This window comes from Dreissena polymorpha, chromosome 7, assembly GCF_020536995.1.
Source record: "Dreissena polymorpha isolate Duluth1 chromosome 7, UMN_Dpol_1.0, whole genome shotgun sequence".
NCBI classification, from domain to species: domain Eukaryota; kingdom Metazoa; phylum Mollusca; class Bivalvia; order Myida; family Dreissenidae; genus Dreissena; species Dreissena polymorpha.
In genome coordinates this window covers 47470815-47495445 of record NC_068361.1, presented here as the reverse complement: position 1 = coordinate 47495445, position 24631 = coordinate 47470815, and the positions used below count along the sequence as shown (strand labels likewise).

The 24631-nt window shown below is 36.0% G+C and overlaps 2 protein-coding genes across 2 annotated transcripts in view; one reads left to right on the top strand and one right to left on the bottom strand.

Annotated features, from left to right (window-relative positions):
* Nucleotides 1-24631, bottom strand: part of LOC127838009 (ribonuclease 3-like) — a 521860-nt gene that overhangs the window by 107081 nt on the left and 390148 nt on the right. The gene's annotated exons all lie outside the window — the stretch shown is intronic.
* On the top strand, nucleotides 183-24590 carry LOC127838018 (deoxynucleotidyltransferase terminal-interacting protein 2-like). Its single transcript, XM_052365521.1, has 6 exons — nucleotides 183-686; nucleotides 3945-4077; nucleotides 5218-5313; nucleotides 13515-13679; nucleotides 14156-14265; nucleotides 24220-24590. Exons 1-6 carry the CDS (start codon nucleotides 217-219, stop codon nucleotides 24314-24316), a joined length of 1071 nt encoding a protein of 356 aa, XP_052221481.1. The 5' UTR covers nucleotides 183-216; the 3' UTR covers nucleotides 24317-24590.

The following is a 24631-nucleotide window of genomic DNA, read 5'->3' as shown; positions in this document are numbered from 1 at the left end:
AGATTGTTACCATTGAATTTAAGTTTAATATCATCTCTTACGTCAATAAAATCTTTGATAATAACCCGCAATGGTATACTTCTTTCCATTAAGATGCTTAAAACTATAATTATCTGATAATTATGATGAACTATTTTGAGACAAGGCGGAAGTGCGCATCAATTTACGTTTGGTGTTCTTAGGTCCAAACACATGTGAAACTTCAAAACACTAAACATGTCACAAGAATCTGATGTTTCATCAAGTGGTAGCGATTCAGAGTGTGACGAGGCTGATCTTCAGTCCGTCAAAGAAGTGTTTAATGCCATGAAATTGAAAATGCGTAAACTTCCTGTTGAAAATAAAGCAAACAGTTCATTGCATACCCCAAATACTTCAAGTTTTGGGAACCGTTTAGCTTCCGAATTAAGGAGTAAACTTTTTGAAACGTTTAATGAAAATGATACTGACTCAGGAAATGACGATTCAAAAAGGTCTGACAGAAAGTCAGAAAAGTCTGACAATAGTTCGGGAAAGATTGATAACTTTGGTTTTTTCATTGACAAGGGATTTGGTTTTGGTGAAACAACAGAAGTGATTTCATTTGATTTGTCAACATTAAACACATCTTCCAGAGACAATGATAATGAAGAGGTTAAAGGACCTGAACCACATGTAAAGACAAAAAGGAAAAAGGGGAAGAAGAGGTAGGATGATTGCCAATCAATCATGAGTATAAGTTAAAAAGTAAACATCTCAATTCAATGAATCGTGAACAAATATTCTGCTAAATCTAAGGAACAGGCCTTGACACTAACTTTTTTGGGTTTCCGGATGTTTCACCCCCAAGACGTTTCCCCCCCCCACTTTGGTTTAAGTGCAGACGTTTTCCCCCAATAAATGTATGATTGTTTGGTTGAAGTTTATTCTTGATTTATTATCAAAATGATTATTTTGTTTATGAAGTTTTCAATTAACTTTATTTATGCAGCTTGTTTGATTATTACTTTCGCATTACTATGCATGTGCTTATTGCTTATATATTGTCAGTTTTGTATATGTAACGATGAACTGTAAATGTTCAAGTTATATGAATAAACTTTCTGTTCTGTTCCATATATAAAACTATCAATTAAGTCAAATCAATCTATTCATTAATAATATTTAATACAGTGATAAACTATTTAAAAACGTTTTTTTTTGCATAATAATGTGCTAATCTCATCTTATCCCCCTGTCACCTAATCTCATCAATGCTGATTAAAGGGCCTGTATATTGCACCCATAATCTAGCTGTTATCTTGTGTACTACACTTGCTAATCTAATCAATGCTTGTTTATTGCACCCTAAGTGCCTAATATCTTGTATAATGGTAGGTGTGGTTGTTTTTTAATATAAGCCAAATGATGAAAATGCTGTCACATTTTTTGGCTACAAATTAAATTAATTTTTAAATTGGAAGGTAAATGGTATTAGTAAAGATCTATGACACACTGATAGTTATTTATCAAAATTATTTTTGAGAACTACAATTCAATACTGGCTGTAATAAATTATAATTTAAATGTCATATAAACAAGGTGTTCGTTAACTCAATTGATTAATACAATAGTTATAATTGTTTAATTTGTAACATACTATTCCACTTACAATGACCATCAAAGGTGTGCTTTTACTCAATTGATTAATACAATAGTTATCCCCACGCTTTTTGAAAAAAAGGTGGGGATATTGTGGTTATCTCCGCCGTCCGTCTGTCTGTCCGTCCGTCCTGGCCACTATCTCCTCCTACACTAAAAGCACTAGAACCTTGAAACTTACACACATGGTAGCTATGAGCATATGTGCGACCCTGCACTATTTGGAATTTTGATCTGACCCCTGGGTCAACAGTTATAGCGGTTGGGGTGGGGCTGCGTCAGAAATTATCACTCATTTTTTTAGGTTATTTTACATTTACTTCTTTATTTCTACACCGATTCACTTCAAATTGATACTGGACCTCTCTTATGACAATACGGTCAATCTCAACCATGCATGGCCCCATTCCCAACCCTGGGGCGCCCCGCCCACATAGGCCACACCCACAAAAAATTTCCTTTTACTATAATTTTTTCATTTCCACACGGATTCACTTCAAATTGATACTGAACTTTTGTTATGACATTAGGGTCAATCTCAACTATGCATGGCCCCAATCCCAACCCTGGGTCGCCCGCCCACATAGGCCACACCCACCAAAAAATTCCATTTACTATAATTTTTTCATTTCTACACGGATTCACTTCAAATTGATACTGAACTTCTCTTATGACATTAGGGTCAATCTCAACTATGCATGGCCCCATAACCAACCCTGGGGCCCCGCCCACATAGACCACACCCACCCAAAATTGCCTTTACTTTAATTTCTTCATTTCTACACCGATTCACTTCAAATTGATATTGAACTTCTCTTATGACAATACAGTCAATCTCAACTATGCATGGCCCCATTACCAACCCTGGGGCGCCCCGCCCACATAGACCACACCCACCCAAAATTGCCTTTTACTATAATTTCTTCATTTCTACACCGATTCACTTCAAATTGATACTGAACCTCTCTTATGACAATACGGTCAATCTCAACTATGCATGGCCCCATTACCAACCCTGGGGCCCCGCCCACATGGACCACACCCGCCCAAAATTGCCTTTTACTATAATTTCTTCATTTCTACACCGATTCACTTCAAATTGATACTGAACTTCTCTTATGACAATACGGTCAATCTCAACTATGCATGGCACAATTACCAACCCTGGGGCGCCCTGCCCACATATGTCACACCCACCCAAAATTGCCTTTTACTATAACTTCTTCATTTCTACACCAATTCACTTCTAATTGATGATGAACTTCTCTTATGACAATACGGTCAATCTCAGCTATGCATGGCCCCATTACCAACCCTGGGGCACACCTAGGTCAAGCATTCGGCGTGGGGATACGCGTCGGCCTCTGCCGCGCCATTTCTAGTTATAATTATTTTAATTTGTAACAAACTATTCCATTTAAAATGACCATCAAAGAACATCAAAGCTTTGATTTTACTCAATGTTTCAATGAGCTTAATTAATGCAAGAACAATTTAAGGCACTTATAAAATCAAGTATAATTAAATATATTTAATTGTAAAATTTGTTAGAGGCTTCCCTAAACAACCATATAAAATCATTAATTAATATTTTAATTAGTCAGGACTCAACTAACATCATTTTTTTACACATAAAATGCACTCAATTAATATACTTATACTTTATTTTCACTTTATAACGAGGTCTCTCAGCATTAGGGCAAATAAGTACAAGAAGCATACTAGTACACATTTTTATTTACTATATTTAATTTTGTTGCCATTTAAAGCAGACCCATTAATAGCTCATAAGCCTTGTCTTGTAAACGTTTGATATCATGTCTTTCATCAATATCATTATCATTGTCATCCTTGTGAAGTTGTCATAATCCCCTTCGCCACCAGTACTTACCGTTTCGGAAGTTCTTCTAATAAACTTAAAAGAAATAAAAGGTAATTACGCAGATTCAAATGATCAATCAAAACAAAGTAGTTCTATAAAGTTAGGGTTCCCGGAGGATCACCCAGCTTGAAAAAATCTGGGGGCCTCGGGTCCCCGGACCACCGTTAGTGTCGAGGCCTGAGGAAACTCGTAGATAAACTAAAGTTTTTTAAGGCCATATAAAATGTACCAATATTAAACATTATATCATCATTATATGAGATCACATCTTTGCTTTATTTATGTACCTAATGTACTTTATGTACCTCTACAATTTTAGTTTTCCATGTACCAAGTCTGCATTCATGTTAAGCAAAAAACAAGGGTAATTAAAACTGAAAGATTATCTTCAGATGATCCATTACAAAGCCTTATTTCAGTTTTATGTTTTATTATTTTTCAGTGTTGATAAATTGTCTAGTCAGCTGAAATGCGATGTAGACATGAATGACATTTACATAAACGTAGACCCATATAACAACCCAAAGGCCAAGACCAATGTCAGCAATTTTATACGCAAGGAGCAAGAGCCTGAGGTAAAATGATGGCAGGATTGTTGTGGATTGCATTATATGATGACAGAGCTCCAACTAAGGCGAAAATACTCGTTTATTTGGGCATAGAGATATACATGGTAGCATACGTGTTTACTATAGTGACACAGGATGGTGCATATACATGTTTGTATTTTTAGCTCGGCTATTTTTGGAGAAAACCGAAGGAATTATCATAGCCAGCTTGTCGTGTTGTGTCTTTCCAACGTCTGACGTCCGCCGTGCTATAACCTTAACATTGGCTCTAAAATCAAAGTGCTTGCACCTTCAACTTTGAAACTTCATATGTAGATGCACCTTGATGAGTTCCACACGCCACACCCATTTTTGGGTCACTAGGTCAAAGGTCAACGTCACTGTGACCTCTTAAAAAAATAATCTGAAAAGCTTTCATTTATTCAAAAATACACACCCAGCCGAGCGTTGGCACCCGTTATGCGGTGCTCTTGTTTAAATTATGTATTAGCTTTATTGTTCATAATATTGTACAAAATATTCATTGATTTTGAGCGTTTTTAAATGTGCTTTTAAGTATTAATGTTTAAATTACTGTTGTTAAAAATTAAATGAACTGATGATACTTTATTGGATGATAGATTAGTATTGATGTAATGAATTGCTGATTCTAAATGACATATGCTACATATTTTCCATTTATAGAGAATCTTATTAAAAAAAATATATAAATCTGACATGTAAATGTATTCTGTTTTTTTTCCAAAAAAAATATAGTGATGTACATATGGTTACCATTTCATAAATGTCTGTGAAACACTGATGCTATTGTAAAATGTACATGTACTTATAGTACTTGACAGTTGAGAGAGATGTCCAGGACATTGATTAAGTTTAATTTGAGAATGAGATGGATCAATTATGGATTGGTCCAATTGTTTTCCACAGTCTAAAAATTGAAATTGTAAATATTTATTTGCACCTTCCACTAAAACGGGCTTACCTTTTTTTGCAAACACTTTTGGTACTAGTGCCTCGAATTATCTCTTTAATTCTTACAAAATAATCTTACCCACATTGTTCGTTATCCGATTTCTTCTCACTTCTTATTCCATAAAACTATTATGATGTAAAAAATTATGCAACCATAATAAATTGTTATTTCAGGTAATGAAGAAATGCGTTATCACAGATGATTTTGAGAAACAAGATGCAATTGCAACCACCCATGTCAGTGTTCGAAAGCAAAAGAAAGACAGAAAGGTAAACTGGTTCTTTATTGAATGAAAATGAATAATTGAAGTTAATAATGTTTAACTACTCTGTCTCCATCGAAGAAATGGGAGATTGTGAGTGTAATTACTTTTTGTTTTTTCAAACATTGCCATAATAATTAATTGAGTGCTGTTCCTGTTTAGCCTATGCAGACTGTTAGTGTTGTTCCTGTTTAGCCTATGCAGACTGTTAGTGTTGTTCCTGTTTAGCCTATGCAGACTGTTAGTGTTGTTCCTGTTTAGCCTATGCAGACTGTTAGTGTTGTTCCTGTTTAGCCTATGCAGAATGTTAGTGTTGTTCCTGTTTAGCCTATGCAGACTGTAAGTGCTGTTCCTGTTTAGCCTATGCAGACTGTTAGTGTTGTTCCAGTTTAGCCTATGCAGACTGTTAGTGTTGTTCTTGTTTAGCCTATGCAGACTGTGAGTGTTGTTCCTGTTTAGCCTATGCAGACTGTGAGTGTTGTTCCTGTTTAGCCTATGCAGACTGTGAGTGTTGTTCCTGTTTAGCCTATGCAGACTGTTAGTGTTGTTCTTGTTTAGCCTATGCAGACTGTGAGTGTTGTTCCTGTTTAGCCTATGCAGACTGTGAGTGTTGTTCCTATTTAGCCTATGCAGACTGTTAGTGTTGTTCCTGTTTAGCCTATGCAGACTGTTAGTGTTGTTCCTGTTAAGCCTATGCAGACTGTTAGTGTTGTTCCAGTTTAGCCTATGCAGACTGTTAGTGTTGTTCCTGTTTAGCCTATGCAGACTGTTAGTGTTGTTCCAGTTTAGCCTATGCAGACTGTTAGTGTTGTTCCTGTTTAGCCTATGCAGACTGTTAGTGTTGTTCCTGTTTAGCCTATGCAGACTGTTAGTGTTGTTCCTGTTTAGCCTATGCAGACTGTTAGTGTTGTTCCTGTTAAGCCTATGCAGACTGTGAGTGTTGTTCCTTTTAAGCCTATGCAGACTGTTAGTGTTGTTCCTGTTTAGCCTATGCAGACTGTTAGTGTTGTTCCTGTTTAGCCTATGCAGACTGTTAGTGTTGTTCCTGTTTAGCCTATGCAGACTGTTAGTGTTGTTTCTGTTTAGCCTATGCAGACTGTTAGTGGTGTTCCAGTTTAGCCTATGCAGACTGTTAGTGTTGTTCCTGTTTAGCCTATGCAGACTGTTAGTGTTGTTTCTGTTTAGCCTATGCAGACTGTTAGTGTTGTTCCTGTTAAGCCTATGCAGACTGTTAGTGTTGTTCCAGTTTAGCCTATGCAGACTGTTAGTGTTGTTACTGTTTAGCCTATGCAGACTGTTAGTGTTGTTCCTGTTTAGCCTATGCAGACTGTTAGTGTTGTTCCTTTTAAGCCTATGCAGACTGTTAGTGTTGTTCCAGTTTAGCCTATGCAGACTGTTAGTGTTGTTTCTGTTTAGCCTATGCAGACTGTTAGTGTTGTTCCAGTTTAGCCTATGCAGACTGTTAGTGTTGTTCCAGTTTAGCCTATGCAGACTGTTAGTGTTGTTCCTGTTTAGCCTATGCAGACTGTTAGTGTTGTTCCTGTTTAGCCTATGCAGACTGTTAGTGTTGTTTCTGTTTAGCCTATGCAGACTGTTAGTGTTGTTCCAGTTTAGCCTATGCAGACTGTTAGTGTTGTTCCTGTTTAGCCTATGCAGACTGTTAGTGTTGTTCCTGTTTAGCCTATGCAGACTGTTAGTGTTGTTCCTGTTTAGCCTATGCAGACTGTTAGTGTTGTTCCTGTTTAGCCTATGCAGACTGTTAGTGTTGTTCCAGTTTAGCCTATGCAGACTGTTAGTGTTGTTCCTGTTTAGCCTATGCAGACTGTTAGTGTTGTTCCAGTTTAGCCTATGCAGACTGTTAGTGTTGTTCCTGTTTAGCCTATGCAGACTGTTAGTGTTGTTCCTGTTTAGCCTATGCAGACTGTTAGTGTTGTTCCTGTTTAGCCTATGCAGACTGTTAGTGTTGTTCCTGTTAAGCCTATGCAGACTGTTAGTGCTGTTCCTGTTTAGCCTATGCAGACTGTTAGTGTTGTTCCTGTTTAGCCTATGCAGACTGTTAGTGTTGTTCCTGTTTAGCCTATGCAGACTGTTAGTGCTGTTCCTGTTCAGCCTATGCAGACTGTTAGTGCTGTTCCAGTTTAGCCTGTGCAGACTGTTAGTGTTGTTCCTGTTTAGCCTATGCAGACTGTTAGTGTTGTTCCTGTTTAGCCTATGCAGACTGTGAGTGTTGTTCCTTTTAAGCCTATGCAGACTGTTAGTGTTGTTCCTGTTTAGCCTATGCAGACTGTTAGTGCTGTTCCTGTTTAGCCTATGCAGACTGTTAGTGCTGTTCCTGTTTAGCCTATGCAGACTGTAAGTGCTGTTCCTGTTTAGCCTATGCAGACTGTTAGTGTTGTTCCTGTTTAGCATATGCAGACTGTTAGTGTTGTTCCTGTTTAGCCTATGCAGACTGTTAGTGTTGTTCCTGTTTAGCCTATGCAGACTGTTAGTGGTGTTCCTGTTTAGCCTATGCAGACTGTTAGTGTTGTTCCAGTTTAGCCTATGCAGACTGTTAGTGTTGTTCCTGTTAAGCCTATGCAGACTGTGAGTGTTGTTCCTGTTTAGCCTATGCAGACTGTTAGTGTTGTTCCTGTTTAGCCTATGCAGACTGTTAGTGTTGTTTCTGTTTAGCCTATGCAGACTGTTAGTGTTGTTCCAGTTTAGCCTATGCAGACTGTTAGTGTTGTTCCTGTTTAGCCTATGCAGACTGTTAGTGTTGTTCCTGTTTAGCCTATGCAGACTGTTAGTGTTGTTCCTGTTTAGCCTATGCAGACTGTTAGTGTTGTTCCTGTTTAGCCTATGCAGACTGTTAGTGTTGTTCCTGTTTAGCCTATGCAGACTGTTAGTGTTGTTCCTGTTTAGCCTATGCAGACTGTTAGTGGTGTTCCTGTTTAGCCTATGCAGACTGTTAGTGTTGTTCCTGTTTAGCCTATGCAGACTGTTAGTGTTGTTCCTGTTTAGCCTATGCAGACTGTTAGTGTTGTTCCTGTTTAGCCTATGCAGACTGTTAGTGTTGTTCCTGTTTAGCCTATGCAGACTGTTAGTGTTGTTCTTGTTTAGCCTATGCAGACTGTGAGTGTTGTTCCAGTTTAGCCTATGCAGACTGTTAGTGCTGTTCCTGTTTAGCCTATGCAGACTGTTAGTGTTGTTCTTGTTTAGCCTATGCAGACTGTGAGTGTTGTTCCAGTTTAGCCTATGCAGACTGTAAGTGCTGTTCCTGTTTAGCCTATGCAGACTGTTAGTGTTGTTCTTGTTTAGCCTATGCAGACTGTTAGTGTTGTTCCTGTTTAGCCTATGCAGACTGTTAGTTCTGTTCCTGTTTAGCCTATGCAGACTGTGAGTGTTGTTCCTGTTTAGCCTATGCAGACTGTTAGTGTTGTTCCAGTTTAGCCTATGCAGACTGTTAGTGTTGTTTCTGTTTAGCCTATGCAGACTGTTAGTGTTGTTCCTGTTTAGCCTATGCAGACTGTTAGTGTTGTTTCTGTTTAGCCTATGCAGACTGTTAGTGTTGTTCCAGTTTAGCCTATGCAGACTGTTAGTGTTGTTCCTGTTTAGCCTATGCAGACTGTTAGTGTTGTTCCTGTTTAGCCTATGCAGACTGTTAGTGTTGTTCCTGTTTAGCCTATGCAGACTGTTAGTGTTGTTCTTGTTTAGCCTATGCAGACTGTTAGTGTTGTTCCAGTTTAGCCTATGCAGACTGTTAGTGTTGTTCCTGTTTAGCCTATGCAGACTGTTAGTGTTGTTCCAGTTTAGCCTATGCAGACTGTTAGTGTTGTTCCTGTTTAGCCTATGCAGACTGTTAGTGTTGTTCCTGTTTAGCCTATGCAGACTGTTAGTGTTGTTCCTGTTTAGCCTATGCAGACTGTTAGTGTTGTTCCTGTTAAGCCTATGCAGACTGTTAGTGCTGTTCCTGTTTAGCCTATGCAGACTGTTAGTGTTGTTCCTGTTTAGCCTATGCAGACTGTTAGTGTTTTTTCTGTTTAGCCTATGCAGACTGTGAGTGGTGTTCCAGTTTAGCCTATGCAGACTGTGAGTGTTGTTCCTGTTTAGCCTATGCAGACTGTTAGTGTTGTTCTTGTTTAGCCTATGCAGACTGTTAGTGTTGTTCCTGTTTAGCCTATGCAGACTGTGAGTGTTGTTTCTGTTTAGCCTATGCAGACTGTGAGTGTTGTTCCTGTTTAGCCTATGCAGACTGTTAGTGGTGTTCCAGTTTAGCCTATGCAGACTGTTAGTGTTGTTCCTGTTTAGCCTATGCAGACTGTTAGTGTTGTTCCTGTTTAGCCTATGCAGACTGTTAGTGTTGTTCCAGTTTAGCCTATGCAGACTGTTAGTGTTGTTCCTGTTTAGCCTATGCAGACTGTTAGTGTTGTTCCTGTTTAGCCTATGCAGACTGTTAGTGTTGTTCCAGTTTAGCCTATGCAGACTGTTAGTGTTGTTCCTGTTTAGCCTATGCAGACTGTGAGTGTTGTTCCTGTTTAGCCTATGCAGACTGTTAGTGGTGTTCCAGTTTAGCCTATGCAGACTGTTAGTGTTGTTCCTGTTTAGCCTATGCAGACTGTTAGTGTTGTTCCTGTTTAGCCTATGCAGACTGTTAGTGTTGTTCCTGTTTAGCCTATGCAGACTGTTAGTGTTGTTCCTGTTTAGCCTATGCAGACTGTGAGTGGTGTTCCAGTTTAGCCTATGCAGACTGTTAGTGTTGTTCCTGTTTAGCCTATGCAGACTGTTAGTGGTGTTCCTGTTTAGCCTATGCAGACTGTTAGTGTTGTTCCTGTTTAGCCTATGCAGACTGTTAGTGTTGTTCCTGTTTAGCCTATGCAGACTGTTAGTGTTGTTCCAGTTTAGCCTATGCAGACTGTTAGTGTTGTTCCAGTTTAGCCTATGCAGACTGTTAGTGTTGTTCCTGTTTAGCCTATGCAGACTGTTAGTGGTGTTCCAGTTAAGCCTATGCAGACTGTTAGTGGTGTTCCAGTTTAGCCTATGCAGACTGTTAGTGTTGTTCCTGTTTAGCCTATGCAGACTGTTAGTGCTGTTCCAGTTTAGCCTATGCAGACTGTTAGTGTTGTTCCAGTTTAGCCTATGCAGACTGTTAGTGTTGTTCCTGTTTAGCCTATGCAGACTGTTAGTGTTGTTCCTGTTTAGCCTATGCAGACTGTTAGTGTTGTTCCAGTTTAGCCTATGCAGACTGTTAGTGTTGTTCCTTTTAAGCCTATGCAGACTGTTAGTGTTGTTCCTTTTAAGCCTATGCAGACTGTTAGTGTTGTTCCTGTTTAGCCTATGCAGACTGTTAGTGCTGTTCCTGTTTAGCCTATGCAGACTGTTAGTGCTGTTCCTGTTTAGCCTATGCAGACTGTAAGTGCTGTTCCTGTTTAGCCTATGCAGACTGTTAGTGTTGTTCCTGTTTAGCCTTTGCAGACTGTTAGTGTTGTTCCTGTTTAGCCTATGCAGACTGTTAGTGTTGTTCCTGTTTAGCCTATGCAGACTGTTAGTGTTGTTTCTGTTTAGCCTATGCAGACTGTTAGTGTTGTTTCAGTTTAGCCTATGCAGACTGTTAGTGTTGTTCCTGTTAAGCCTATGCAGACTGTGAGTGTTGTTCCTGTTTAGCCTATGCAGACTGTTAGTGTTGTTCTTGTTTAGCCTATGCAGACTGTTAGTGTTGTTTCTGTTTAGCCTATGCAGACTGTTAGTGTTGTTCCAGTTTAGCCTATGCAGACTGTTAGTGTTGTTCCTGTTTAGCCTATGCAGACTGTTAGTGTTGTTCCTGTTTAGCCTATGCAGACTGTGAGTGGTGTTCCAGTTTAGCCTATGCAGACTGTTAGTGTTGTTCCTGTTTAGCCTATGCAGACTGTTAGTGGTGTTCCTGTTTAGCCTATGCAGACTGTTAGTGCTGTTCCTGTTTAGCCTATGCAGACTGTTAGTGTTGTTCCTGTTTAGCCTATGCAGACTGTTAGTGTTGTTCCAGTTTAGCCTATGCAGACTGTTAGTGTTGTTCCTGTTTAGCCTATGCAGACTGTTAGTGTTGTTCCAGTTTAGCCTATGCAGACTGTTAGTGTTGTTCCTGTTTAGCCTATGCAGACTGTGAGTGTTGTTCCTGTTTAGCCTATGCAGACTGTTAGTGTTGTTCCTGTTTAGCCTATGCAGACTGTTAGTGTTGTTCCTGTTTAGCCTATGCAGACTGTTAGTGTTGTTCCAGTTTAGCCTATGCAGACTGTTAGTGTTGTTCCTTTTAAGCCTATGCAGACTGTTAGTGTTGTTCCTGTTTAGCCTATGCAGACTGTTAGTGCTGTTCCTGTTTAGCCTATGCAGACTGTTAGTGCTGTTCCTGTTTAGCCTATGCAGACTGTAAGTGCTGTTCCTGTTTAGCCTATGCAGACTGTTAGTGTTGTTCCTGTTTAGCCTATGCAGACTGTTAGTGTTGTTCCTGTTTAGCCTATGCAGACTGTTAGTGTTGTTCCTGTTTAGCCTATGCAGACTGTTAGTGGTGTTCCTGTTTAGCCTATGCAGACTGTTAGTGTTGTTCCAGTTTAGCCTATGCAGACTGTTAGTGTTGTTCCTGTTAAGCCTATGCAGACTGTGAGTGTTGTTCCTGTTTAGCCTATGCAGACTGTTAGTGTTGTTCTTGTTTAGCCTATGCAGACTGTTAGTGTTGTTTCTGTTTAGCCTATGCAGACTGTTAGTGTTGTTCCAGTTTAGCCTATGCAGACTGTTAGTGTTGTTCCTGTTTAGCCTATGCAGACTGTTAGTGTTGTTCCTGTTTAGCCTATGCAGACTGTTAGTGTTGTTCCTGTTTAGCCTATGCAGACTGTTAGTGTTGTTCCAGTTTAGCCTATGCAGACTGTTAGTGTTGTTCCTGTTTAGCCTATGCAGACTGTTAGTGTTGTTCCTGTTTAGCCTATGCAGACTGTTAGTGTTGTTCCTGTTTAGCCTATGCAGACTGTTAGTGTTGTTCCTGTTTAGCCTATGCAGACTGTTAGTGGTGTTCCTGTTTAGCCTATGCAGACTGTTAGTGTTGTTCCTGTTTAGCCTATGCAGACTGTTAGTGTTGTTCCTGTTTAGCCTATGCAGACTGTTAGTGTTGTTCCTGTTTAGCCTATGCAGACTGTTAGTGTTGTTCCTGTTTAGCCTATGCAGACTGTTAGTGTTGTTCTTGTTTAGCCTATGCAGACTGTGAGTGTTGTTCCTGTTTAGCCTATGCAGACTGTTAGTGTTGTTCCAGTTTAGCCTATGCAGACTGTTAGTGTTGTTCCTGTTTAGCCTATGCAGACTGTTAGTGTTGTTCCAGTTTAGCCTATGCAGACTGTTAGTGTTGTTCCTGTTTAGCCTATGCAGACTGTTAGTGTTGTTCCTGTTTAGCCTATGCAGACTGTTAGTGTTGTTCCTGTTTAGCCTATGCAGACTGTTAGTGTTGTTCCTGTTTAGCCTATGCAGACTGTTAGTGTTGTTCTTGTTTAGCCTATGCAGACTGTGAGTGTTGTTCCTGTTTAGCCTATGCAGACTGTTAGTGTTGTTCCTGTTTAGCCTATGCAGACTGTTAGTGTTGTTCTTGTTTAGCCTATGCAGACTCTTAGTGTTGTTCCTGTTTAGCCTATGCAGACTGTTAGTGTTGTTCTTGTTTAGCCTATGCAGACTGTTAGTGTTGTTCCTGTTTAGCCTATGCAGACTGTTAGTGTTGTTCCTGTTTAGCCTATGCAGACTGTTAGTGTTGTTCCTGTTTAGCCTATGCACACTGTTAGTGTTGTTCCTGTTTAGCCTATGCAGACTGTTAGTGTTGTTTCTGTTAAGCCTATGCAGACTGTTAGTGTTGTTCCTGTTTAGCCTATGCAGACTGTTAGTGTTGTTCCTGTTTAGCCTATGCAGACTGTGAGTGTTGTTCCTGTTTAGCCTATGCAGACTGTTAGTGTTGTTCCTGTTTAGCCTATGCAGACTGTTAGTGTTGTTCCTGTTTAGCCTATGCAGACTGTTAGTGTTGTTCCTGTTTAGCCTATGCAGACTGTGAGTGTTGTTCCTGTTTAGCCTATGCAGACTGTGAGTGTTGTTCCTGTTTAGCCTATGCAGACTGTTAGTGTTGTTCCTGTTTAGCCTATGCAGACTGTTCAGGCTAATCTTGTACTCATTAAACCTCATTCTCCCAGATAGAGGCTCATATCTTGTGCTATGATTTCCATGTTCCAGATTGAACGGGAAAAGACGAAGGGCAGTCAGTGGTTCAACATGCCCTCTACAGAGCTCACGGATGAGCGGAAGTACGACCTTGAAGTGCTACAGATGAGGAAGGTGCTGGATCCAAAGCGATTCTACAAGGCCAATGACTTGAAAGTCGCCCCAAAATACTTCCAGGTGACCATTATTTACATTTATATTCAAGTCTGATTCCGAGAGCAGTGCTTTTATTATCTATAATAGGAATTTTTACAAGCAGACTAGCAGATAACCTAAGGAAATAATGCAGTTATACCCAAAAAATATGTCCAGGACTTGTTTCCCAATCTGCCAAAAATAAAAGCGTCCTTAGAAATAAAAAAAGGTAATTGTCCATAAAAAAAAACAGCAACAAATAAGTCAAATTATCTATTTATGAATCATAAAATATGTTGACGAAAAATTTTAAAAAGATTTTCTCTATTTTAAGTCCTGGCGTCCTTAAGTAAAGATACTTAATTTATTAGGTGCTTGGCAAAACAACAACTTGTGAATAGCATGATAAGTTATCAATAATATGTCGATATGAAATGATATGAAAAAATTATTATTCAGGCATTAAATATTGTGTTTACTATCAAAAACCTGAGTTTAAAAGTTCCCCACCCTTGCAGTTTGGCAAAGTTATTGAAGACGCCACAGACTTCTATAGCTCAAGAATCCCAAAGAAACAGCGCAAGTCCACAATCGTCGAGGAGTTGTTAGCCGACTCGCAGTTTAGACAGTGAGTATGACGTATTTAAAACACAGACAGGATTTGTATAAGAAGTCTGTTCAGGTTTTATGCTGTTTGCTGCTCATCAGTAACTAAGGGTTGGAAATGAAGCCTTTAAAACTTGATTGTAGTAAGAAGGTATTTAATTAAATGTAACTTTCTAAGGGACTACAAAATATGTATCTAAGGGGTAAAGGGTTAATGCATGTGCTTTTATGGAATTTTTCATTTAAAGGCAGTCTTTTTCAAACAAAAATCCAGTCTATGGGAAAAGTGTTGTCCTTCAGTAATTCAGACAATATTTATGTTACAATAATGTAGGAATGCTGGGAGATATAATGCAGCCCTGGAGTGGTTTTTCAGAAACATCTTAAGTCATTTCTTAAATAATTTCACTTAAGTTCAAAATTACAATGTTTTGTATTTCTTTACTAAACAAGATAAGTATTGATGCAAAGCATCAAAGGGCGTCAGGAATTTCAGTGTAAAAGGCACTCAATGAAGTTACATGGAAAAAATTTTTCTACTGTAAATATTAATATATTGGCCGATTATTTTAAACAAAATAGAAAAAGATACTGGTATAACCATTATCTATGACTTTGTGTTATAACCCCCAAATAATCATTATCTCAGGCTTCCTGAAAAGGCCGGACCGCCGGTCTTGTCCGGCAAAATTCTTTATGGTCCGGCGAAGTTTCTAATATTGCCGGTCCTTGTGACAGGCCAAACAAAATATGACTTAATACGAAAAGTCTAATACTTGCAAAAAGAACGATTAAACCCAATTGGAATCACTCTTTTCGTGAATTTCGAGCCTTTTTGTCATTAAGAACACTAACGCGTTACTAGTTCTTAAGAGTATCCCTTTGTTGTTGTTTTTCAAAAACGTCAATTTCATTGTTCTGACATATTACCATCTATCCAATTACAAAGGTTGTAACAAAAAACTACACATGAAAGAAATGCTTATACAAATGATTGAAATTGTCAAATTTGAAGTTGTCATCATCATATATGTATAAGCAATGTTTTGCTTTCGGCTAAAACACGGTATTGGTGCTCATAGTAGTCTCACTAACCTAAAAAATTGAAATTGTAGATACAGCATTTCCTTGGTGTTATTTTTAAAGCTCAAGGCATCCCCTACTCAAATCAAGTTGAATTTTATTTGATCATGCATGCATTATTTTTTTATCTAACATTTTCATCCTATAGTATAATACAAGTTACAGACACTACACTAGTCATATAACATGCAAGAAAAACATAGCAGAACTTCAAAACTTCAGATATTTTCACTTTAACATCAACTACAGGTTATAAACTGTTGAAATAAAGCAAAAAACCAAAAGTGATTACTATCTTTAAAAAAAAATCAAAGCATTAATTAATCAGGTATCAGACCAAAAGAGAACCAAGCAAGAAACTTTTCTAAAACTTTTATTATAGACCCACAAGATAGCTAATTAGGCATTTGTCTGAAACCAAAAAGTATATTCAAACAAAATAAATCGAAACAATTGGTTTGAAAAAGCATAAGTTTTCATAAAAGGTAGAATTGCATGCTCATAAGTTTGGTTACAGACACTACCAAAATATATGATTCCAAAAACAGTTGCAGAATGGCATAAAGCATTAAAAAATGCACTATAAAAGCAAGTTTACATAAAAACGGTGACTTGAACATTATATCAAATGATTTTTGATCTGTTAGAATTTTAGTTAAAACACATTTTTTGTGTACATGATCTGAGTTGGTTACAGACACTACACATGGGGTAACAATAGCTGTCCAGGAGACGTGTAGCTTGACAATTCTCAGTGCTGGGCACATACAAGTCAAAGAAGATTAATCTGACATTATGAGTTTGGCATCTCATATGAATTGGCACACCTGTATAGAGTTTCAAATTAATATAATCTAGAATTTCATTATGCAGCAATAAGCATTACCAAATAATGTGCGGAAAACTTTCCAAACATTTCAGTGTAAAAAAAACGTAATTTCGCAAGCAGCAAATCAGTGATGTATTTATAACCCTTTGTTACTCTAGCTATCAAGATAATCACAGAGAAGTTTAAGCTTTAAGTAATGTTTGCACTGAATTTGAATTTGCGAAGTCCACTTTCAATAATATCTCCGGATCTTGTGCGCTATAAACAAGTTGACATCTATTGATTCCTGTAAACAGTCATCTCTTCCAGGCCAAATTTGCTTAACTTTCAAAATAAATGTATTTCAATCTGATTTCTGTTCCAAAGCAAACACTAAAATGTCCTTTGATTCCATTCTTTTGCTCTAGCCTAGCAGCTACGAAGGCATCTTAGTTGTATTTTAGCTTCTCATATTTTCGTTTGTTCTCCCAATGCTTAACCTTCATGCAGCCAAACCTAGTGTTATTTTTTATTTTATGCTTTCCGGTGGTTTATAGAGAAATATCAGTGAATTAAAACTGATCATTCCACTGTTTCAAACAGTGAAAATTATCAGTGAAAATTATCGATAATTTTCACTGTTTCCTGTGAAATGACGTCATTGTTTTACGAAATGACGTCATTATCGCAGCATAATTCTTGAGTTAAACTCTTTAAAAATGTATATAAACTGTAAAAAAAAGCATAAAATAAAAATAAAATTTGTTGGATTCGGTGGAATATCGATTTTAATTCACTCGTGATCATAGAAAAAATATATTTTCACTCATGGCGAAAATATTATTTTATATGATCACTCGTGAATTAAAATCGATAATCCACCGAATCCAACAAATATCCTCTATATCTTTTCTTTTTTGCTTGATTTATCTTTGCTTCCTGAAACAAGAACGGAAACAAAATTCATTTTCCTTTCTTCAAAGTTTCTGCTACTAATTAAAGTATAAGAATGTAAATTTATATACATGTAGTGTAAAGCATACAGTGCGCATGTCTTCATTGATCCATTCATAAGCAAAGGAAATGATTAAATGCAGCCATTTGGATCAAAGTAAAAAACAGAAGTTACTTCAGACATGGTTAAAACTCATCACCTTAGCTTTAAAAATGATTTCATATGCTCTTTGATAGCATGAACAATAATAAGTTAAATGTGTAGGCATTGTAGAGTCTGTAACCATATGACCATCAAAACAAACTGTTTGATATTGTGTCTGATCTCAGTAAATTCTCAAATGGTTTTGTTTGGATTTACTGTTCTCATGATATTTAATGCAAAAAACTATGTTTCCAATTGCATATTCTAGGAGATAATTGAAAAAATGCCAGTTTATAGAAAGCTACACTATGAAGACAATTTATTTACATTATTATGATAAATATTTCAAATTTCAGACAGAAAATGTCTAAATAATGCACCTTAGACATCAGCAATGTAATACAAAATATAATTTTGTTTCATTATACTCACATATAACAAAAAAGGTTTAAGGCTTACAGAAGGAAGTTAGTGGTTACAGACACTACGAATTATAGCGTAGCATAATCAAAATGGTAGATACATACCTGAGTCATTACAAGAGGTTTGCTCTTGTCTTCTCTCCATATTAAAGGGTTGTATCATCGTAAAGAACACAGACATATTTAGATAAATCATTTTAGAAAAAGAAAATCAGGTTATATTGTTCCTAAATAAATTGTTCATAAAATAATTCCACAAGAATGCTTACAATATTTCATCCCAAGAGGTCTTGCTTTACCTTTTTTTGCACATTAATCTATTGCACAATGTATGATGTAACATTTCAACATAAAAGATGGAAGTTTCTCATGAGTAAAACAAAATATTTATGAGAAATAGAACAGGGATTTTTTTCCTTCATTTTTTACACATTTTTGTAGTGTCTGTAACTTTTTTTATTGAGTTGCTGTTTTTTAATGGTACAATACAGCACCACCAATTTTGGCCAACTTGGACATCACATGGAGACACATGAGCCAATGTAGGATTTATACTTTTCCATAATGAAACAACAAAATTATTGCCATATAAACTTGTAAAGGTTACAGACACTACAAAATTTAGAACTGGAAAGTTTGACAAAGAACAAGCTCTCATTCGAATATCTTTGCTAGAAATGTGATTTAAATGGTTGAACTACTTATTATAATATACAGTCCAGTTCTAGATGTCAATAAATGTTATAATTTATGTCATTTTGTACACAATGTTGGCATATAACAAAAGATTAATGTTTGAATTTCAGTGTTGAAACAAAACTTCTACTGAGGGTATTTTGCTTATAAAATCCATAATATTTTACCGATTTCTTTAATTCAAGAAGCAACATTTGCAGGATAGAATTCTGAATAAAACCAGACCAATAAATGCACAATTTCAGTATGATATTTCGAGAATTCTCTATTTTATATTCAAGCTTTTTTCGAGTAAGACTGCATAACGCTCAAAAATGGCCATTTTTAGAGCTTGTTTCCATGCATATCTCAAGAATGTGTTACACAAATCTCTTGAAATTTTCAGGAAAGTAAGAGAGGTAATATTATGCCAGGCTTACCAATCTTTAATATTGGTTCTTATCGTGTTTACTTTTTCTTTTTCATGCATATAACATGAAAATTCCCTTATGAGCACCAATACCGTGTTTTAGCCGTTTATGTATCGTCGGAACGCATGAAATAACACGGAAATGTGCTTATGTCAGTGTAATATCGCATAATGCCATTATCATTTTATTTTTGATAATATAAAACAGATAGTTTTGTTAAAGATTGATATTGTACGGAGAAAATTTAAGAGTATATTTTGTACAAGTTGACTACATAATTACATATTATATTGAATGAATCCCATATTTTAAAATTACAGTGTGTAACATTTGCATAAGAACACATAATGATTTGATGTTATATGTTCCAAAATTAATTACTTATAGTTGTCCAATACTTATACACAGGCTGCACATTGCAATAAATATGAGTTAAACTTTACTTAATTCTTCAGTTATAAACTCACGCTGTTCAGTCAGGTGAATTTTGTCCGGATAGGCTTACTTTTCCATCAGCCTGTCCGGTTGACAGGCACTGTTTGGGACTTTTCAGGAAGCCTGTTATCTATGATGTTGTGTTGTAACACACAAATAACCATTATCTATGATTTTGTGTTGTAACCCCCAAATATTTCATAGTTCATTTTATTTACATTGGTTTCTTTTTTTTACTGGCATCCGTTTGCAGTTTCATTATTGGAACAGAACTGTGTAGGTTTAAAAAAATCTGCTTCATCTCACAAAATGCGCATTGATAGTGTCACCTAAAAAATTCCATACCAAAGGGCCCATACCACCTGGATATTAATATGTGTCGCCCTTCGCGCTCTATATGTGGTTCTTAAAAAAACCCCTGAGGATTGCTTGACTCTAGGGAAACAGGTTGCTGGGACACAGCATCTCTTTGATAAGCGGCTGCTTCCTTTATCACAAATCATTGTTACAATCAATAATACGTGTCGCCTTTCGCGCTCTATATGTGGTAGCGATAGTACTTAGGGCCTATGATAGACAACCATAAACAACAACAAAAATACATGGATAATAGATGTGTTGTTTGCATTTATTTGTTAATATAAAAACACATGTATTTTTTATAAGATATTAAAGTGATGTAAGAAATTTTAATTAACGTTGTCACCACGCGGCATCCATTAATTTTAATAAAAATGTACTGTAAAAGTTTTAATGTGTTAACGAACCCCCCCCCCCCCCCACCCTCTCACACATATATTTCATGGGCATAATAAAAACAAAAAATGGTTACAATAAAACAGCATATTTATTTAAACTAAAATGTGTACATCAAAACAAAAAGTTAACATAGAACACAAATAAAATAATTTGATTCTACTGGGGCTCGAACCTTGGACCTCTCACATGTGAAGCGAGCTTGTAACCACTACACTACGGAACCTCTTGAAAAATCACCTTCTAACTAAGATATGTGGCTGGGAACGAGATTTTGACCCATCTGGTCAAAAAATGACTTTTTTAGTTAGGCATATATTATGAAAGTCCTACATGTACATCTGACAAATCAAAATCGGAAATTTGAGCATCCATTTCCTAAAAATGACAAAGTTATGTCATTTTTTATGTGTCATGTCATAAACGCCAAATAGTGCCATTTTGAATGAAATGACGTCTTAATTCAATAAGTATCAGTACATGTTATGTTGATCAGTTCGTGCTGATAATAACTCCATTATTCGCATATGTCAATGAACATATTTGATTACAAAGTACAGAATTAATTGTAGTATTATAAATCATAAATACTCATGGTTGCCATGGAAACAAAAATGTTCTTTTTTCATATTTATTACCATTTTAAAGAATTTAAGACAAAATCATAACAGCCAAAAAAAAACAACCCTAGACAGATATGGAACATCATAAATATGTTTATAATTTAAAAAAAGTTTGCACATTTTCTTGAAATAGGTGTGTTTTCGGAAATTGAACAGTTTGTATAGCTACACATTTGAAACTAAAATGAATAACGGCTCATGATACAATTTGTGTTTTGCATCTATACTACCAGACATGTTTTTATTTAGCAATTCTAGTTTATTCAACAATTGATAAAATTAATTAGACAAATTTAATTTAGGTACTTTACAGTTGCTATGAAAACAGTACATTTTCAATTGTATATACATGCTATGTGTTATCAACAATATATTTATAGTTAATATATTATTAAACTTGGTATAAGTGTAGATAGAAAACAAAATTCACTCATTTCATATGAAGAGGTTCAAAAACAGGATTTTTAACTTTAAAAAAATTATAGCAATCAGCTAGACATATTTAATGGCACACATCATCATAGATTGAACGTTACACTTCTTAATTTTTTTACTGGTAAAAATAATATACATGTATACATAATATGACTACATATGTTTACATCACATATCTTGATGTCAATATGAACTACAACAGTAATTGTGATTTTATTTTTAGAACACATACCAGGCATACAATACAATTTATTTATTATACTGGACAGAATATTTTATATTGAGATCACTATGAGTGAGTTTTTCATCATTAATCATAAAACAGATTTTCATGTATCTGACTAAGTTTGCAGAAACAACAAAAATGTATACATTATATTCCCTAAACATACTTAACATGCTTAATATGATTACTTATGGATGACAGACTGTTAAAAAAAACAACATAAGATACACATTGTTGATATTATGTACTACAAATTGATGCATATCAATAAAATTGTATTTTTGTTTATTCCTTGATGAAAAATGTTAAGTCTGGAATAAAACACTATCTGTTAAAAAAACAGTCAATCACAACACAATATATTGTCCATATTATCATCAACACAACATCCAAACTGACAGTAAGATGTAAACTTGGTAAACTCAGGTTGCACCAGGTTTGGCAAAATGCATTTTCGAAGATCTGCAATGATAAAAAATATATAAATAACTGATTACTTATAAGCAACCTTCTACGAACATATCAATAATACATCACACAATGGAGACAACATACTTGTCCACAATTTATTGAATTTATATTCAATATAACATGCAATATGTGTCAATCTTCATTGTTATTTTTCTTTTTAAAAATAACCTTTGAAAAATTAGCATAACAAATTATTAATAAATTTATATTATCAAGATGAAAATATTCTTGTTTTTTGTACATAATTCTCTCTGAAATCTGTCTTTAATACATCATTAAAATTCAATTGTGTATGCTTATATGTGTAATGTGTTTCCCAAACTGAAAAAAACACATGTATTTCTTCAAATCTATTCACACTATTTTTTCCCTTTCATAAATCAACCACATGTTAACATTCCCTTTTTGAATTTACTATGCAATGTCCATCCAGGATAAAACACTTAAAATTGAGGCATGTGAAATTAACAACTGGCCTGTTAATTATTTCTCCTCATAGGCCAGTCTGGCCTGTAAATTGTGATGGTCTTTCACCATGTCTGCCAGACATGCACAGAGAACAGAAAATAGTCAATTTTCTAAATTCAAAAAAATACAAATTACATGTATTATGCTTATTTATTACTTTACCACACATGTATTGTTGTCACCATAGTGTTGAAGACAATTTTGCTCGGAAACGACGTCAGCGCCAAATTGGTAAAAATCTCATTTTCGGGCAATATTATTAATAAGTAACTGTAGTGTAACGGTTATCAATAAAGCAATTAACCGTGTAATCACTGTCGTCTTGTAAAATTGAAGAAAATACGCGTGGTTTCCGGATGATAACTCAAGAACGCTTGGGGCTAGGATCATGAAACTTCATAGGTACATTGATCATGACTCGAAGATGACCGCTATTGATTTTGAGGTCACTAGGTCAAAGGTCAAGGTCACGGTGACCCGAAATAGTAAAATGGTTTCCGGATGATAACTCAAGAACGCTTAGGCCTAGGATCATGAAACTTTATAGGTAGATTGATCATGACTCGCAGATGACCCCTATTGATTTTCAGGACACTAGGTCAAAGGTCAAGGTCACAGTGACCCAAAATAGTAAAATGGTTTCCGGATGATAACTCAAGAAAGCTTATGCCTAGGATCATGAAACTTCATAGGTAGATTGATAATGGCTGGCAGATGACCCCTATTGATTTTCAGGTCAATAGGTCAAAGGTCAAGGTCACGATGACCTGAAATAGTAAAATGGTTTCCGGATGATAACTCAAGAACGCTTATGCCTAGGATCATGAAACTTCATAGGTACATTAATCATGACTCGCTAGGTCAAAGTTCAAGGTCAGGATGACCCGAAATAGTAAAATGGTTTCCGGATGATAACTGAAGAACGCTTATTCCCAGGATCATGAAACTTGATAGGTAGATTGATCATGACTCGCAGATGACCCCTATTGATTTTCAGGTCACTAGGTCAAAGGTCAAGGTTACGGTGACCAAAAATAGTAAAATGGTTTCCGGATGATAACTCAAGAACGCTTATGGCTAGGAAGATGAAACTTCATAGGTACATTGATCATGACTGGCAGATGACCCCTATAGATTTTCAGGTCACTAGGTCAAAGGTCAAGGTCACAGTGGCAAAAACATATTCACACAATGGTCATTACAACAGAGAGCCCATATGGGGGGCATGCATGTTTTACAAACAGCCCTTGTTTGATTATGTTTTGTTTTTATACAAAATCAGAAAGTATCGCATATTTGCCCAGTACCTGTGATCTTTCCCCTGTGATTAGTTATTAATTAAAACAATTAGCTTTGCATTATTGGCAAAAAATGCTCTAATAAATGTAATAGGCACAAATGCAGTACTTATTTACACTAATTTACACAAAAAATCACCACTATGCAAGATATTCTTAAAACAAAAATATATACATTGATCCGTATAATAACTGCTCCTCCCATAAGCGAAAAAAAAAATGCATTACATACTAGTCACCGCAATCCAGTGCGACGCCAATAAGGAAACTCATGTTTTTTTGATATTCCTAAAATAACATTGACATAATGATGTTATTTAAATGTATATCTTGATGCCAACCTATTTCAATATGAAATGAAACACTTAAGAAAATTTTCCAATTTAAGGATAACAATAAAATTTAACTTCAAAATGCTTCTGGAGTACGATTCCAGGTGTGGAAGGATCACATAAACTTTAAAATATACAAAACTGGGAAAGCATGAGGTACCGGTAATGCATGTGTGTAAAGCGTCATCCCAAATTAGCCTGTGCAGTCTTTACCGGCTAGTCAGGGACAACACTTTCAGCTTTTATGATATTTTTTGTTTAAAAGAAGACTTTTCTTTGCAAAAATCCTGTTAAGGAGGAAAGTGTTGTTCCTGATTAGCCTGTGTTTACTGCACAGGCTCATTCTGCACCATTTTCCCAGAGCAAGGCTCATTTTGATAAGTAAGCTTAACTGATATTTGTTATTGTTTGCAGATTCAACAAGCGTAAATATGAAGAGGTTCAAGAGGCGAAGCGCCAAGGCAAAGGGCCATACAAGCACATGAAACGTCTCAAGAAGAGAAAGCGATAGAACATGTTGAAGATGATAAGATATGAACATATGGCAGACATGAATTTCTCAAAATAGTTGTTCAAAAAGTAAAAAAATATGTCTTAATAATATTTTGTGTGTAGTAATTTTAATTTGAGGAAAATTGTTTAAAATAAATTTGTATAGCAATATAACATTAGTAGAGCATACAAACAAAATTTCTATTAATAATTTCTATAAATTCATATTGGTTTAACTTAGACAATTAAAGCTGTGTTGTTATTTGTTCAAATAAAGAAGCTTTATTAATGTGTGTACTTTGTTATGTTAAATATTTTAAGTATTTTAATAATT

What these genes read in the sequence shown, in the direction of transcription:
- LOC127838018 (XM_052365521.1), top strand. Translation starts at nt 217, where the DNA reads ATGTCACAAGAATCTGATGTTTCATCAAGTGGTAGCGATTCAGAGTGT. An exon ending in AGGAAAAAGGGGAAGAAGAG is followed by an intron (nt 687 to 3,944) that starts GTAGGATGATTG and finishes ATTATTTTTCAG; the next exon opens with TGTTGATAAATTGTCTAGTC. An exon ending in GCAAGGAGCAAGAGCCTGAG is followed by an intron (nt 4,078 to 5,217) that starts GTAAAATGATGG and finishes TTGTTATTTCAG; the next exon opens with GTAATGAAGAAATGCGTTAT.